The 14,705-nt window shown below is 37.9% G+C and overlaps 1 protein-coding gene across 1 annotated transcript; it reads right to left on the reverse strand.

Moving 5' to 3' along the window:
• Window positions 1–3,107: 3,107 nt before the first annotated feature.
• LOC135201915 (actin-like) lies at window positions 3,108–4,062 on the reverse strand. Its single transcript, XM_064231211.1, has 2 exons — window positions 3,949–4,062; window positions 3,108–3,859 (listed from the first exon to the last, which is right to left on the reverse strand). Exons 1-2 carry the CDS (start codon window positions 4,060–4,062, stop codon window positions 3,242–3,244), a joined length of 732 nt encoding a protein of 243 aa, XP_064087281.1. The 3' UTR covers window positions 3,108–3,241.
• Between the last annotated feature and the right edge of the window lie 10,643 nt (window positions 4,063–14,705).

Below are 14,705 nucleotides of genomic sequence, written 5' to 3' on the forward strand. Positions count from 1 at the left end.
CTCAGGTTGGTGCTCGTACCACTTATTACTGCAAGGTAGCTGATGTTTCTTGCACAGGCTCCAGTGGAGGGCTTTTGCCACTGAATCATGCCTCTTTTTGTACTGGTTCTGTGCAAGTGCCGGGCATTCACTTGCTATGTGGTTTATGGTTTCATTTTTCGTATTGCACTTCCTACATATGGGAGAGATGTTATTTCCGTCTATCGTACTTTGAACATATCTGGTTCTTAGGGCCTGATCTTGTGCCGCTGTTATCATTCCTTCAGTTTCCTTCTTTAGCTCTCCCCTCTGTAGCCATTGCCAATTGTCATCGCTGGCTAGTTCTTTAGTCTGTCTCATGTATTGTCCGTGCATTGGTTTGTTGTGCCAGTCCTCTGTTCTCTCTGTCTTTCTCCTGTCTCTGTATATTTCTGGGTCTTCGTCTACTTTTATTAGTCCTTCTTCCCATGCACTCTTTAGCCACTCGTCTTCACTGGTTTTCAGATATTGCCCCAGTGCTCTGTTTTCAATGTTGACGCAGTCCTCTATACTTAGTAGTCCTCTCCCTCCTTCCTTTCGTGTTATGTATAGTCTGTCCGTATTTGCTCTTGGGTGTAGTGCTTTGTGTATTGTCATTTGTTTCCTGGTTTTCTGATCTATGCTGCGGAGTTCTGCCTTCGTCCATTCCACTATTCCTGCGCCGTATCTGATTACTGGCACTGCCCATGTGTTTATGGCTTTTATCATATTTCCTCCATTGAGTTTTGACTTGAGTATCGCCTTGAGTCTCTGCATATATTCTTTCCTGATCGTGTCCTTCATCTCTTGGTGTTTTATATCTCCTCCTTCCATTATTCCCAGGTATTTGTATCCTGTCTCATCTATGTGTTTGATGTTGCTCCCATCTGGTAGCTTTATCCCTTCAGTTCTCGTTACTTTGCCTTTTTGTATGTTGACTAAGGCACATTTTTCTATTCCAAACTCCATTCTGATGTCCCCAGATACAATCCTTACAGTCTGGATTAGGGTATCTATTTCCTTGATGCTCTTACCATACAGCTTGATGTCGTCCATGAACATCAGATGGTTGATTTTGTTGCCTCTTTTCTTGAGTTGGTACCCGGCATCCATCTTCTGTAGTACTTTTGTCATGGGAATCATGGCTACTACGAAGAGTAGTGGGGACAGTGAGTCGCCCTGGAAGATCCCTCTCCTGATATTAACCTCTGCTAGTCTTATTCCAGAGCTTGTAAGTATTGTATTCCAGTTGCGCATTGTATTTTTGAGGAAGCTGATGGTATTTTCCTCTGCCCCATATATTTTCAGGCATTCTATTAGCCATGTGTGTGGTATCATGTCGAAGGCTTTCTTATAGTCTATCCATGCCATACTTAGGTTGGTTTTCCTTCTCCTACTGTTCTTCATTACCATTTTGTCTATCAGGAGCTGGTCTTTTGTGCCCCTACACTTCCTTCTGCAGCCTTTCTGTTGGTAGGGGATGGTGTTTGTCTCCTCTAGGTAGTTGTATAGCCTTTCACTGATGATACCTGTTAGTAACTTCCACATTATTGGTAGGCAGGTGATAGGCCTGTAGTTACTGGCTATATTTCCCTTACTCTTGTCTTTTTGTACTAAGGATGTTCTTCCTGTGGTCATCCATTTGGGTGCTTGGTGATTTGAGATACAATGCTGGAGTTGTTCTGCTATTCGTGGGTGTAGGGCCTTGAAGTTATTATTATTATTATTATTATTATTATTATTATTATTATTATTATTATTATTATTTACCGAGTCTCTACATCGCCTTTTACAACATAATGCATTTTTCCATAAACATCAAACTGTTTTCAAATACGTAAATATGTTATAATTGAATATCTAAGTTCTTTAATTGAAAATATCTCTATTATCTTCAATTCTAACAGAAAAACTATTCCCACCAATCATTTTTGCGTTTTGAAAAGGAAGAACTTATAACTCATGAAAAAATTCCTTATCTGCAACGGTTTACGAGTTATTGCAGAAAAGCAGAACTTCGTCCGCCATTTTCCAAGATGGCCGTCGTAGCACACCTGTATCGATGAGAACTTTTAGTATGTTCATCAGAGTGGCATAATGAAACCACAGACCAATTTTTATGTTCCTGCAAATCTGTTAGGTTGATTGAAGTTTTTTTTGCCTAAAATTCCTCGACTATTTTATTTATGTAAATAATGTGCGGTCATGAAGCATATGTTTGATTCAATTTAGTACTGTTACTTCAGTAGTCTTTGCATTCTGAAGGATCAGATAATTGATTAATTGCTGAAGGAAGTCGGCCTACCGTAGAATTTGAATTGAAAGCAAACGCATCGGAAATAAATCGAGGGTTTTCATATGATGAATTGTTTTATTCATGTGGATGTTTCATTTAAAACCAATTTAAGTTTCTGTTGTTTGCTACTGGTCACACTACAATGTGGAAATGACCACGGATAATATTGCAGAAGATATGGTTTTTCATTGCCTTCTTAATTATGCTACTATCAAGAATTTTTTTAACAAAGGAATCTAGTAGACTTAATATTCCTGTCTTATTTTGGTTCTCAAACAAGATTAATCATTATCCGCTGTTTCTTCAGGGATAGAGTACTCCGCAATATACTGTTAAGACAAGATTCGAGGGTCTTGACCAACTTTAAAAAAAAGAAAAGAAAAAAAAAATCTAAGAACTCTACGCAGTATTAACGCCAAACTTCATTTTCCTAAAATATTTCCGATTTACTTCAGGGACTGAATTTGTCTCTATGATCCTTTTAAAATGTCTATATGTATACGAAGTGTAATGATGAATTACGAATATCAGCATCTCTATTTAAAGTCGTCTATTTTGTACACGTCAATTGTCGAGGGTTTAAAGCAAGCAATCTCATAAAGTTTTACTTGACTATAATAATGTTAACTTCGAAATACTGATGGGATATATTATCCTTATAAAAGGGTAATTATAAAAACCAGGGAAAGTAATGATTACAAAAAAATCTCTATTGAATAATTTCATTTATTCCAGATAATACAGTTTTGTTACACTACTATCGTGGAATGAACAATCTTATGTTATATTACGATAAGATTTTAGGATATAATGTACTACATTTAGAAGCACTTGCGGTGGACAATGCCGGGGCCAGACTCATCGTACTCTTCCTTGGTGATCCACAAGGCCTGAAAGGTGGACAGAGAACCGAGGATGGAACCACCGATCCAGACGGAGTACTTCCTCTCAGGGGGAGCGATGATCTTGATGTTGATGGTGGATGGAGAAAAAGCAGTGATTTCCCTTCTGCATCCTGTCAGCAATACCAGCATACATGGTGGTACCACCAGACATGACAATGTTGGCCAACAGATCCTTCCTGATGTCGATATCGCATTTCATGACAGAGCTGTGGACGACCTCATGAACACCAGCAGATTCCATACCAAGGAAGGAAGGCTGGAAAATAGCCTCGGGAGCACGGAAACGCTCGTTGCCGATGGTGATGACCTGACCGTCAGGAAGTTCATAAGATTTGTCAATGGAGGAGGAGGCGGCAGCAGTGTTCATCTCACTCTCGAAGTCCAGGGCAATGTAGCAAAGCTTCTCCTTGATGTCACGAACGATCTCACGCTCGGCGGTGGTGGTGAAGGAGTAGCCACGCTCAGTCATGATCTTCATCAAGTAGTTGGTGATGTCACGAGTAGCCAAGTCCAGACGGAAGATGGCATGGGGAGGGGCAAAAACATTCATAGACGGGAACCATGTGAGAGACACCATCACCTTTCGCCATTGGATGCAAATGTAAGTGGCGGGCATGTTGAAGGATTCGAACATGATCTGGACCATCTTCTCGCGGTTGGCCTTTTAGGGTTCAGAGGAACCTCAGTAAGTATGGTGGGGCACTCCTCAGGGGCAACACGAAGCTCGTTGTAGAAGGTGTGGTACCAGACCTTCTCCATATCGTCCCAGTTGGTGATGATACCATGCTCGATGGGGTACTTTAGGCTGAGGATACCTCTCTTGCTCTGGGCCTCATCGCCGACGTAGGCGTCCTTCTGACCCATACCGACCATCACACCCTGGTGACGGGCGCAGCCAACGATGGAGGGGAGGACAGATCGAGGAGCGTCATGACCAGCAAACCAGCCTTGACAAGACCAGAGCCATTGTCGCAGATGAGTGCCGTCGCCTCTTCGTCGTCACACATGGTGGTGGTTTTTTGAGTCTAGTGATGCCTGTATGAAAAGAAAACGATATCTGTCACAGATCACAAACAACTCTGCAAAAGTTGTCCCTTATCTGCATATAATATTCTTTTTTACATTTACCACTAAACCAGAAATTCATAAGCAAAAGAGAGAGAGAGAGAGAGAGAGAGAGAGAGAGAGAGAGAGAGAGAGAGAGAGAGGAGAGAGAGAGAGAGAGAGAGAGAGAGAGAGAGAGAGATAAAACAAAGTTATATTCTTTACACAAAATTGTTTCCATGGTCTTAGGAAATGGTTAAGACTGACTTCAATTAAGTTGTTCTGTACAAGCACTTGCTAATTTCTACAAAGAATTGCAGATTCTTGATTTCCAAAGCGAATCGATTAACTTGAATTAAAGTAATTGCAGACAGTATCACAAGGAAGGCTGGTTCTTTATGACCATTTTCTCGAGTTACTAGTGTTTAACCTCCTATTTTAGTTTGTGGGCTGAATGGTATAAAATATATCTCGGGGGAGGAGTCATTTTCAAAACTTAACGGTATAATTCTGAAGGCAGTTATTCATCAAAGCAACTATGACCTGTGTTCCTCGTTGGACGAGTGGTTTTCGTGCTCGCCTATTATTCCGGTGGTCCGAAGTTCGATTATCGGGTCTGCCAACGTGGAATCATTGGAATTAATTTCTGGAGATAGAAATTCATTTCTCCATACAATGTTGTTCGGATTCTACAATAAACTGTAGGTCCCGTTGCTAGGTAACTTATTGGTTCCTAGTCATGTGAAAATATCTAATCCTTCGGGTCAGCCCTAGGAGAGCTGTTAATCACCTCAGTGGTCTGGTAAAACTAAGATATCTTAATTATGAGCTGGCAACGAACGTCGTATGTTTAAATGCCTAACCCACATTAAAATTATCCATTTTCTTCATTCAAGGAATGATAGCCACTTTACTATCTTTTAGCGCGGAAGAACTCTTAATCTTTTTTGACGGACCAACAGACTTTTGCTGGGTCATCCTGCACGTAGGAGATGCAAGATTTCAATCCATGCGGGTGTTAATGGGATAACAGTCGGAATACATGGTGCTTTTCTTCCTTATTAGGACGTGATTAGAACTGAGGATATGGAGATTATTGAAAAAGGGGATGTGTTTGGTGATGCTAATGGTGATGACACTGGGGTTATGGGGAGTGGTAATATTAAAACCCACACTGGTGATATGGGAAATGGTTACGGGGATTCTATTGGATTTCACAGTGGTAACAATTTTGGTGATGATATTATGGGTGGTGATACTGATACTAATAGTGATGTTATTTCTGATACTTACAATGGGGTGGATGTAATGAAAACTAAGGGTGGTGATGTTTATGGGATTGTGGAAAGGGGAGGTCCTAACCACAAATATAAAGGTGTTTTATCGGAGGATATTGTGTTAATGCCCGGTTCAAAGACTAGGGTAAAAGTCAAATTGAGGGAAGTGAGAAAACCTACGGATGTGTGTGTTTTTGAAAATAGTGAGAGGCTTAGAGGGGTTATTAGCATGGCATCGGTGAACAGTGTATCCGAGAATGGGATTACATGGTTAGAATTATTAAACTGTGATGATACAGTTAGGAAATACCAAAGGAATACATATATATTGGATCTCCAAGATTGGAGTAGTGATAGTGGTTCAGTGGCTATCATAGAAGGGAAACCTGAGTTTTCAGAGGCAGAAATGCAATCGAGGAAACGAATATTTAGAGAACATTTAGCTAATGCAGATTATAGCGAGCATGTTGAAGCGATAAGCGAGCTCTTGGCAGAATTTGGGGATACGGTAGCCTTACAAGGTGATAAATTGGGGTTGACTAATGTGTTAGAGCATAAGCTAAATTTGGAGACTGGCACAAAATCTATTTATATTCCTGCATATTGCATAACTTTCAAAATCAGAGAACACGTAGAGAAAGAGGTCAATAGATGGGAGGAAGAAGGGATCATTAGTCCTAGCGTGTCTCCTTACAACTTTCCCTTGTTAGCGGTGCCTAAGAAGGATGGTTCTGTCCGTGTATGTGTCGATTTTAGACGTTTAAATGAAAAGATAATTCACTATCCAGTGGCGTGCATAGCAGATCTTTTTGTTGAAATCGGGGGACCTAATATTTATAGCTCAATTGATTTGGCGCAGGGTTTTTTGCAGGTCCCTCTTAGTGAAAGTAGTAAGGAATATACAGCATTTTCAGTGACCAAGGAACACTATGAATTTACACGATTGCCGTTCGGTTTATCGGGCAGTCCGATGACTTTTACCAGGTTAGTAAATACAGTTTTGCACAGGTTATTGGGTAAAAATGTTTTCGTGTATATGGATGATATATTAGTCGCAACAGATACGATCGCGCAACACCTGGAGGTGTTTACAGAAGTACTTAGGAGGCTTAGATTAGAGGGGTTGAAAATTAAGTTAGCTAAGTGTTCGTTCTTGAAAAAGCAAATCACATATCTAGGCCATGTCATATCTAAGGAAGGGGTTAGAGTAAATGACGATAAAGTTAAAGCAATAGCGAGTTCCCAGATTTTAGCAAACCTTACACATTAGTGACAGATGCCAGCCAGGAGGGTATAGGTGCTTGCCTTATGCAAAAGTTTGATGGGAAATTCCATCCCATAGCCTTTTATAGCAGGAAGTTTAGGACAAAGGGCAGCAATGACAGATCAATGGCTACCATAGATAAAGAAGCCTTTGCAATAGTGCTGAGCTTGGTTCATTTTAAAATATTACTGATGGGGAATAAAGTAGAAGTTCTTACAGACCACAAGCCATTATTAGATCTTTTTAATAAAACCGCTTTGTCGCCTAAAAGAGCTCGATGGTTTCTAACTATCAGAGATTTTGATGCAAAGCTCAAATATATAGAGGGCAAATTTAATGTAGTTGCAGATGCCCTTAATAGTTTTCATGACACAGAAGGATTCCAAGTTTCGCAAGTAACTAGCCAGTCTATACAATGGGATATGGCTCTCATAGAGCAAAGGAAAGATGAAGATGAGATTCTAGCCGACACAAAAGCGTTTCTTGGTCAGGAAACGTTATAAGTTGCCTTTTTCGGGTTTGGAGTTAGAAGGTAATCTATTGGTTAGGAAAATTAAATATAACTTGAGAACCAGTAAAAGTAAAGGAGATGCAACACAGATCGTAATTCTGAAAGTCCTATTTCCAGTGGTTTTGGATATAGTACATTGCAGGTTCGGTAGTCCACACTTGGTAAAAGAAAAAAATGTATAATGAGGTTCATGCTAAATACATTTGGAAAAACATGGGGAAAGATGTGGAAAATTTTGTGAGAAACTGTACAGTGTGCAACGCATGCAAACCTGCAAGGATAACTTCATGCAAATTAGGATCATATCCTATACCAAGTAGACCTTTTCAGAGAATACATATGGATATCCTGGGAAATTTTTGTGAGTCTAGATATGCAAATAAGTACTTATTAATAATAATAGATGAACTTACAAGGATAGCAGAAATTTTCCCACTTAAGCATAAAATGGCTGAAGAAGTAGCTGTGGCATTTTTCAATGGTGTCATTTGCAGATACGGCTCACCCGAGGTTCTATTGACCGACAATGGCAGAAAATTTGTAAACAAAACTTTGGAATGTTTAGCGGAAGTCATGGGGATACAGAAAGTAACAATTATTCCATACAGACCTGAGGCTAATGGGTTGTGTGAACGAGTGAACAGGAAAGTGCTCGAGGCACTAAGGAAGACTGTAGGTAATGATAAGAATTGGGACAGATATATTGATGTTGTTAGACATAGTATTAACACTATGGTTAATGATTCCATGAAAATGTCTCCATTTGAAGTTTTGTTTGGTTGCCCAGCACGAGGCATATTTGATTTGCTAACTATACCTCATCATGGGGAGGATACGATCGAGTTGTTGGTATCCACAGCGAGAGAGAGACATGCTTGTCTCAGCCGTAACCTTGAATCCGCAACCAAAGAGATGGTAAAGTGTCATGGCAAGCGCTTCATAGCGACAAAAGATAACTTAAAGGAAACAAAAACGCATCTTCTTCGAGAAGTTCTGCAGCAAGGAGGCTTTCGTGCGTGTGTTGGAGGCGTCTGTTCTCATGATAGTTCTAGAATCGGCAGGAGTGTTGTGGAAAGGACATGAGCCGTCACGTCGCCAGAAAATGCAGCGAAGTTCCGGTAATCTCGGGAGCCTGTGACGTTCGCTGGTAGGCTACGCCCCCAGGTTGCCGTATAAATATGACTGACAAAGTAGGAGGAAGCAGATGATCAGTAAGAGTCACAGATCAGGTTATCAGTGAAAGCCCAGCAGCAGAGATCAGAGATCATCAGATAGAGATAAGAGAAGAAGGAACAGACGAAGGATCAGAGAGGAAAAGGTGCTCAAGAGTTTGATCGAAATCTGGTCAAGTCGTCCAGTCAGGAAGAACGACCAAGGTATTTTCGACGTTGAGCAAGCCTTGAGAGAGGAAACTTTCTGCAAGAGGTTTTGAGGAGTTCCTGCCCTTCAAGTATCAAGAATAGACATTATTTTCTGCAATACGGAGTCAAGAGGACGTCTACAACTACAGTTCTCCTTTTGTGAAGCCACCGTTTCGAGCATAGATCTCCGACAGTGCAAAACTTGCCAGCAAGTGTTAACATTACCTTACTGTTCCCCCAGTTCATGCTGTGTAAGATTCTACTTTGTTATGTAAATAGGAGACACCATTCTGCATTTATCTTTGTTAGTAATCTTGTAAATAAACCTTTGTTCTGTTAGTGTTTCTTTCTATATTTGTATCCCCAGTTTCAACTGTTAGTGTTGAATTCTTTTTGTTTATTTTCATATCGAACTTGGAACGGACCTCTCTCGGTTCGTAACATAAAGAAAAGTATTAGTAAAACATCTGATCCCAAGATCAATGTCGGAGACAAGGAATTTTTAAAAATCAACGTGAGGAACGAGCTGAACTACAAATTAGGCCCGAAATTTGAAGGACCTTTTAGATTCATTGAGGAAAAAATTGGAAACAGATTTGTAGTCTTAGAGGAAAAAATAGTTCGGTCGAAATTAACACATATCTCAAAATTGAAAAGAAATGGTTGTGGTGATTAATATATTGTCTCGCAATTGCATTTTTTTTTTGGTTGTCTTGTTTTTGCAATTTGGTGGTAAAATGTTTTTAACGTTTTTTTTTTCTCTTTCATTTTGTTCTACTGTTTTTTTCTTATTATGCGCAAAACTGCGGCGTTTTGGCGTAAGATTCAGAGGTTAATATTTTAGGTGGAAAGTTGTTTGAATATATGGCGAATTTTTTTTTTAGCTGAGAAACGCGATGATAAACATGTGATAATTCCTGTGTGTATGGGATTTGGAGCTGAATTTCTGTGGTTTTACGAGCCAAAGAGTGGGGTATTGTGGTTCCTTTTGGTGTTGTGGCCATTGGGGGCCAGGTGACACTACTGTATTGTGGTTTTATGGAGGTGTTGTATTTTTATATTCACCAGTGGTTATTTTTCGCGGTATATAATTGTTGAATTGTGGTTTTCTGTGGTTTATCCCGAATAGGTGGTAATGTGGTTTTATATAATTGGGGTAATATCATGGGGGAGTTATGTTTTTAAGGACAATTATTTTTTGGGCACCTTTGGTGATATCCTGGAGATAAGTTTGTGAAATGCGGTTATATAGTGTTAGTAAAGAATTTTTGGTGTTATTTGGAGAATAATAGTTTCTGAGGTTGCAAGTCTGACTAGACAAATCTGTAGTGTGGTTTCGAAGCACATGAGGTGTTCACTGGTGGATTTTTGCTGATAATACTGTGATGAGACCGGTTGCTGATTTTTTTCCTTTTGGAGTTGGTTTCACTATTTTTGGAGATGTTGATTATGGCATTCCGCGGAGATGTACTATGTAAGGGGGTTGTTTCCGGTCGTTTCTGGTTGATGAGATTGTTGCGGTAGCAAATTCCATAATGATACATACTGCGTTTATTGGGGAAAACGTTGGATTATACATATGTTTTTTCCTCTCTTGTGTACGTTTTGTAATGGGGAAAGTTCACTTATTATTGTTGCTATTATTTTTTCTTTTTTTTCTTTTCCTACGAGAGATGACGTAATTGGGGTTAAGCTATAAATAGCATTTCTATTTTAGACAGAAGATATAATTTACCGAGGTATGTGAGTTAGATAGAAGGGGTGTTCGACATTATATGTCATGGTGGTTAATTATATAAACAGTAAAAGGGGTTTTGCTGTTAGACAGTATGGGTTCTTTTTTGATAGTGTGTTTGTCAGATATGGGATTACTTGTGAGGGTTTAGTGGGTAAAGATTATATTTTGTTTAGTGAGGAATTTTTAATATTTGACTAGGAGATTGAGTATATTAATTAATGACAGATTTGTGTGGTAAAGCAAGACTTTAGTTATTCTATGATCATGTAGGTTTTTTAAATACGGACAAACGATGACTTTAGAGAATTCCCAACTTCACGTGATGGTGACGATGGAAACGACTTCATTCTACAATACCAGAGGTTGAGTCGAGTCTACGCACAAGTGGCGATGCAATAGATTGCCTTTGCAGCGGATGAGATGTCGTCAGTATATCGTCTCAGGATATGTTCTGGGATAAATCAGGAGTATACAATCTTCTACGAGGCGGGTGCGAGTCGCACTTGCATGGAAGTCACAGGATATTTCCTTGACAATGGGGTGGTGACCACGTTTCCTTCAGTAGAAAACGTTGAATCTACAGTTTCGTAAGAAGGGGGTGTTGGATACACTTACGAGGGTTGCAGACGCTGAATAATGGCACGTGCTGAGTTGTTTCGAGACGGTTTACGTGCTCAGCCTGCGTCTACAACTATTCGTCGAGTTCTGCTTATCTTAGTGACGAGGATGAGTTTTTCTTCAATGAACGTTACACAATTCCAGCAATTGTGGTCATGCTAGATGTCATACTGATCACAATTTGTGTGTTAGGAGTTCTTAAACTTCAGTGCATCCGGCGAGGCACAATGATTCCAGCAACAGAGGTAGCCCTAAATCATGCGGCAAGTTAAAACATTGTGCAATAGTTGCTGATGTGGTGTGCGACAGAAGTGCACAAAAGACATAGTTGCCCAACCCGTATTAAAAGAAGAAACTAATGCGTTGGTGAATTACGTGGTATCAGCTTTTCTGGCTTGGAGACAGAGAGCACCTAGGGATAGCCTTCTTTGAAACGAAGGAATTTGATGAGCATGCATTTGTGAGGCCGATGCCTGTTCAATCACTTGCCATGGGGATCTTAGGGTGTGGCGGATGAATACATCCGTTTGTGCGTGCAATGATGGGTACAACCGCTCAAGACACTTAAGAGAAAGCACACATTCTTTTGAGATAAGGAGGGAGACGGTTCAGAGGACATCAGGTGCTGGTACAGACCCATCAAAAAAGGTATGGCTCATATTTAAATGATGTAGAAACAGTTGTCTTTGAAAAGAGAGAAGGGTGAAGGGTATACATTTATTTGACATTGTGTGGTGGGGAATATAATGGATATGTCTCTTTGTTTCAGATGGGTCCCATGTCATTATTCTAGAGACAGGATTCTCTAAGTTTGACTATCGAAATGAAGTGGTTGACAACTTGGGAGTTTGGGTGATTACTTAGAATAATTCAGGAGAGTAGAATGATAATTTACAGTTCTTTTGTGGGTCAGACTGAATTCTTAGATATAACCTTTTTAATCACTTTGTCCCATTTTATGCTCACCTGGTTTGGGAAATAAATAGCATATTTTTGTATTTACATGAACTCATTAGCCTGGTTTGATATAGCTTGCAGAGAGAGGCTGACCCGCTACTAAAAGGTAAGAGTTGCCACTTATGTGGTTTTGATAAGGGGGTAATATATATATATATATATATATATATATATATATATATATATATATATATATAATATATATATATATATATATATATATATATATATATATATATATATATATATATATATCTATCTATCTATCTATCTATATATATATATATATATATATATATATATATATATATATATATATATATATATATATATATATATATATATATATATATATAATATATATATATATATATATATATAGTATATATATAGATATTATATATATATATATATATATATATATATATATATATATATATATATATATATATATATATATATATATATATATATATATATATATATATATATATATATATATATATATATATATATATAATATATATAATATATATAGGGATAGGGATTTATTAACAGTAATTGTTACCCATCGGGCCTATTTTTTAAATCCGTCAAAAATCCTATCAATAACTTTTCCCGTCCACCTGGTGCAGTCCATTTAGCACAGAAACTTAGATATTATGTTAAATTACCTCATATACATGATAGAATGTTTTTGCCCTCTCTTAAGAAAATTCTAAATCATCATTATCCAGCAGTTGATGCCAGATGCACCTGTATGAATCCTAGAACCATTGGTAGCTTCCTAAAACACAAAGAGAAATTACCCTCTATGATGTAATCCGGTGTAGTATATTTATTTAATTGCTACCGATGTAATCAGCAGACCTACGTAGGGACTACGTGCTGGTTGCTCAAATTGAGATGTGATACTCATAGAAGTGTAGGTTCCCGAACGGACAGCAAATTACCCACCCCTGAACAATCAAATATCAGGAATCACGCCAGAATCTCTAAAGCAGACGCAAATTATAATAACTTTAAGGTCATTATGACGTCACCATATGAACACCATCTCCTCGTTCTTGAAAGTTTGGCAACTAAGAAAATGGTACTTTCACTTAACAAACATACCACCTCAGTATAGAGCATAAAATCAGGTTACTTTGTTCTTTACCTCTTCTTGACTTTTTTCCACCGTCCTGACCCGAGTCGGCGGGAATCTGCTTGAGCAAGGTGTTTTCCTATTTTTTTTTTTTATTATATTTTTTTAAATTATATATTTTTCTTATATTTATATTCGTAATTTTACTAAAAACTTTTTTTTAATTGTTTATGATTTTACATTTCATTTTCTTAAACGTTTTTTTGTATTAATGTAATGCTCATTCTTTGAGATTTTTTATTCGTAATTTTACTTAGAAAAAGTTAAATCGATAAAAATTTTATGTTAACTTGATTAAGTGTTTTGTATTAATGTAATATTTATTTCTTGTCTTCAGCCTGAAGATTGAACTTTGTCTCGAAACCTCGCTAGCCAATATATAATCCAATGTGATGTCCTCCATACCCCCATGCCTATTTCATTCACCGAGGATTAGCCCACCAGTGATGATGAATATATATATATTCTATATATATATAATATATATATATATATATATATATATATAATATATATATATATATATATATATATATATATATATATATATATATATATATATATATATATATATATATATATATATATATATATATATATAAATATACCCATTACAATTTCATATATGACTTTATATATATTCTTATAGTGTAAGTTTTATAATGCAATTATAATTGTGGTAATATGATTAATTCCCATCAGAACCTGTGTATCATGTTATGAAATATATTTTTTTGTGTTCAGATTCCCAAATTTAAAGATAACATGTGCTAAGTAATCCCATTTTTCATTTTGAAGTAACGTAAGACAGAGAGTAAGTGCTTATATGTGAGCCCCTGTGAAGAGGGTTGTATTCACACTTTGAGAATGTCTTAGCTAAGCTGATTTCTTTATCGGCGCAAACATGTGCGTAAGACCTCCCGGGCCGCATCGAGTCCTTTGAGAACATAGAGAGAGACTGCCTTGTCCGAGCACAACTTGCTGTTATTCAATCCCTTGAAAATAGATGAGTTAAGCTCATTTTTTATCGTCCCGATCGGGCTTGTAACGAAACAAGTGCCTTGTTCATTCTGCTCCATACCCCTTGAGAGATGACGTAGTATGTTTTCGCCTTGCTAACCGCCCGATATGCCATATACGCTTACGGGGATAGAGAACCTTTCTCATTCGATCTCGAGACCTAGTCACTGGCGTGAGGGATAGGATATCTCTCTCTCTCTCTCTCTCAAAATCTCTCTTTCTCTCGCTCGTTCGGTTGCGAGACTGTTTCAGTAACTTAACGTAGCTCACATTAATTTTGTATTCAAGCTGGTCACTCATAATTCTTAGTAAAATATGTGTTTTTTGTGGAATCTGAACATAGTATTATTTCTGTTAGTTTTGTGAAGGCGCCCACAAAAATAGTGAAGAGGTTGAAATAGTACAGGCCTTTTGATTGGAGTTGCAACTGTGTATAAGGTATTTTTACAATTGTTTTGAAGTGCACTTCGAGGTTTTATCATTTTTAAACACATTTATCTTTTGCTTTGTTCTTTTGACATATCCAATTTTATATACTTAAGGTTTGTACTGTTAATGCTTTAATTGTTT

The sequence above is a fragment of the Macrobrachium nipponense genome, chromosome 28, assembly GCF_015104395.2.
Source record: "Macrobrachium nipponense isolate FS-2020 chromosome 28, ASM1510439v2, whole genome shotgun sequence".
NCBI classification, from domain to species: domain Eukaryota; kingdom Metazoa; phylum Arthropoda; class Malacostraca; order Decapoda; family Palaemonidae; genus Macrobrachium; species Macrobrachium nipponense.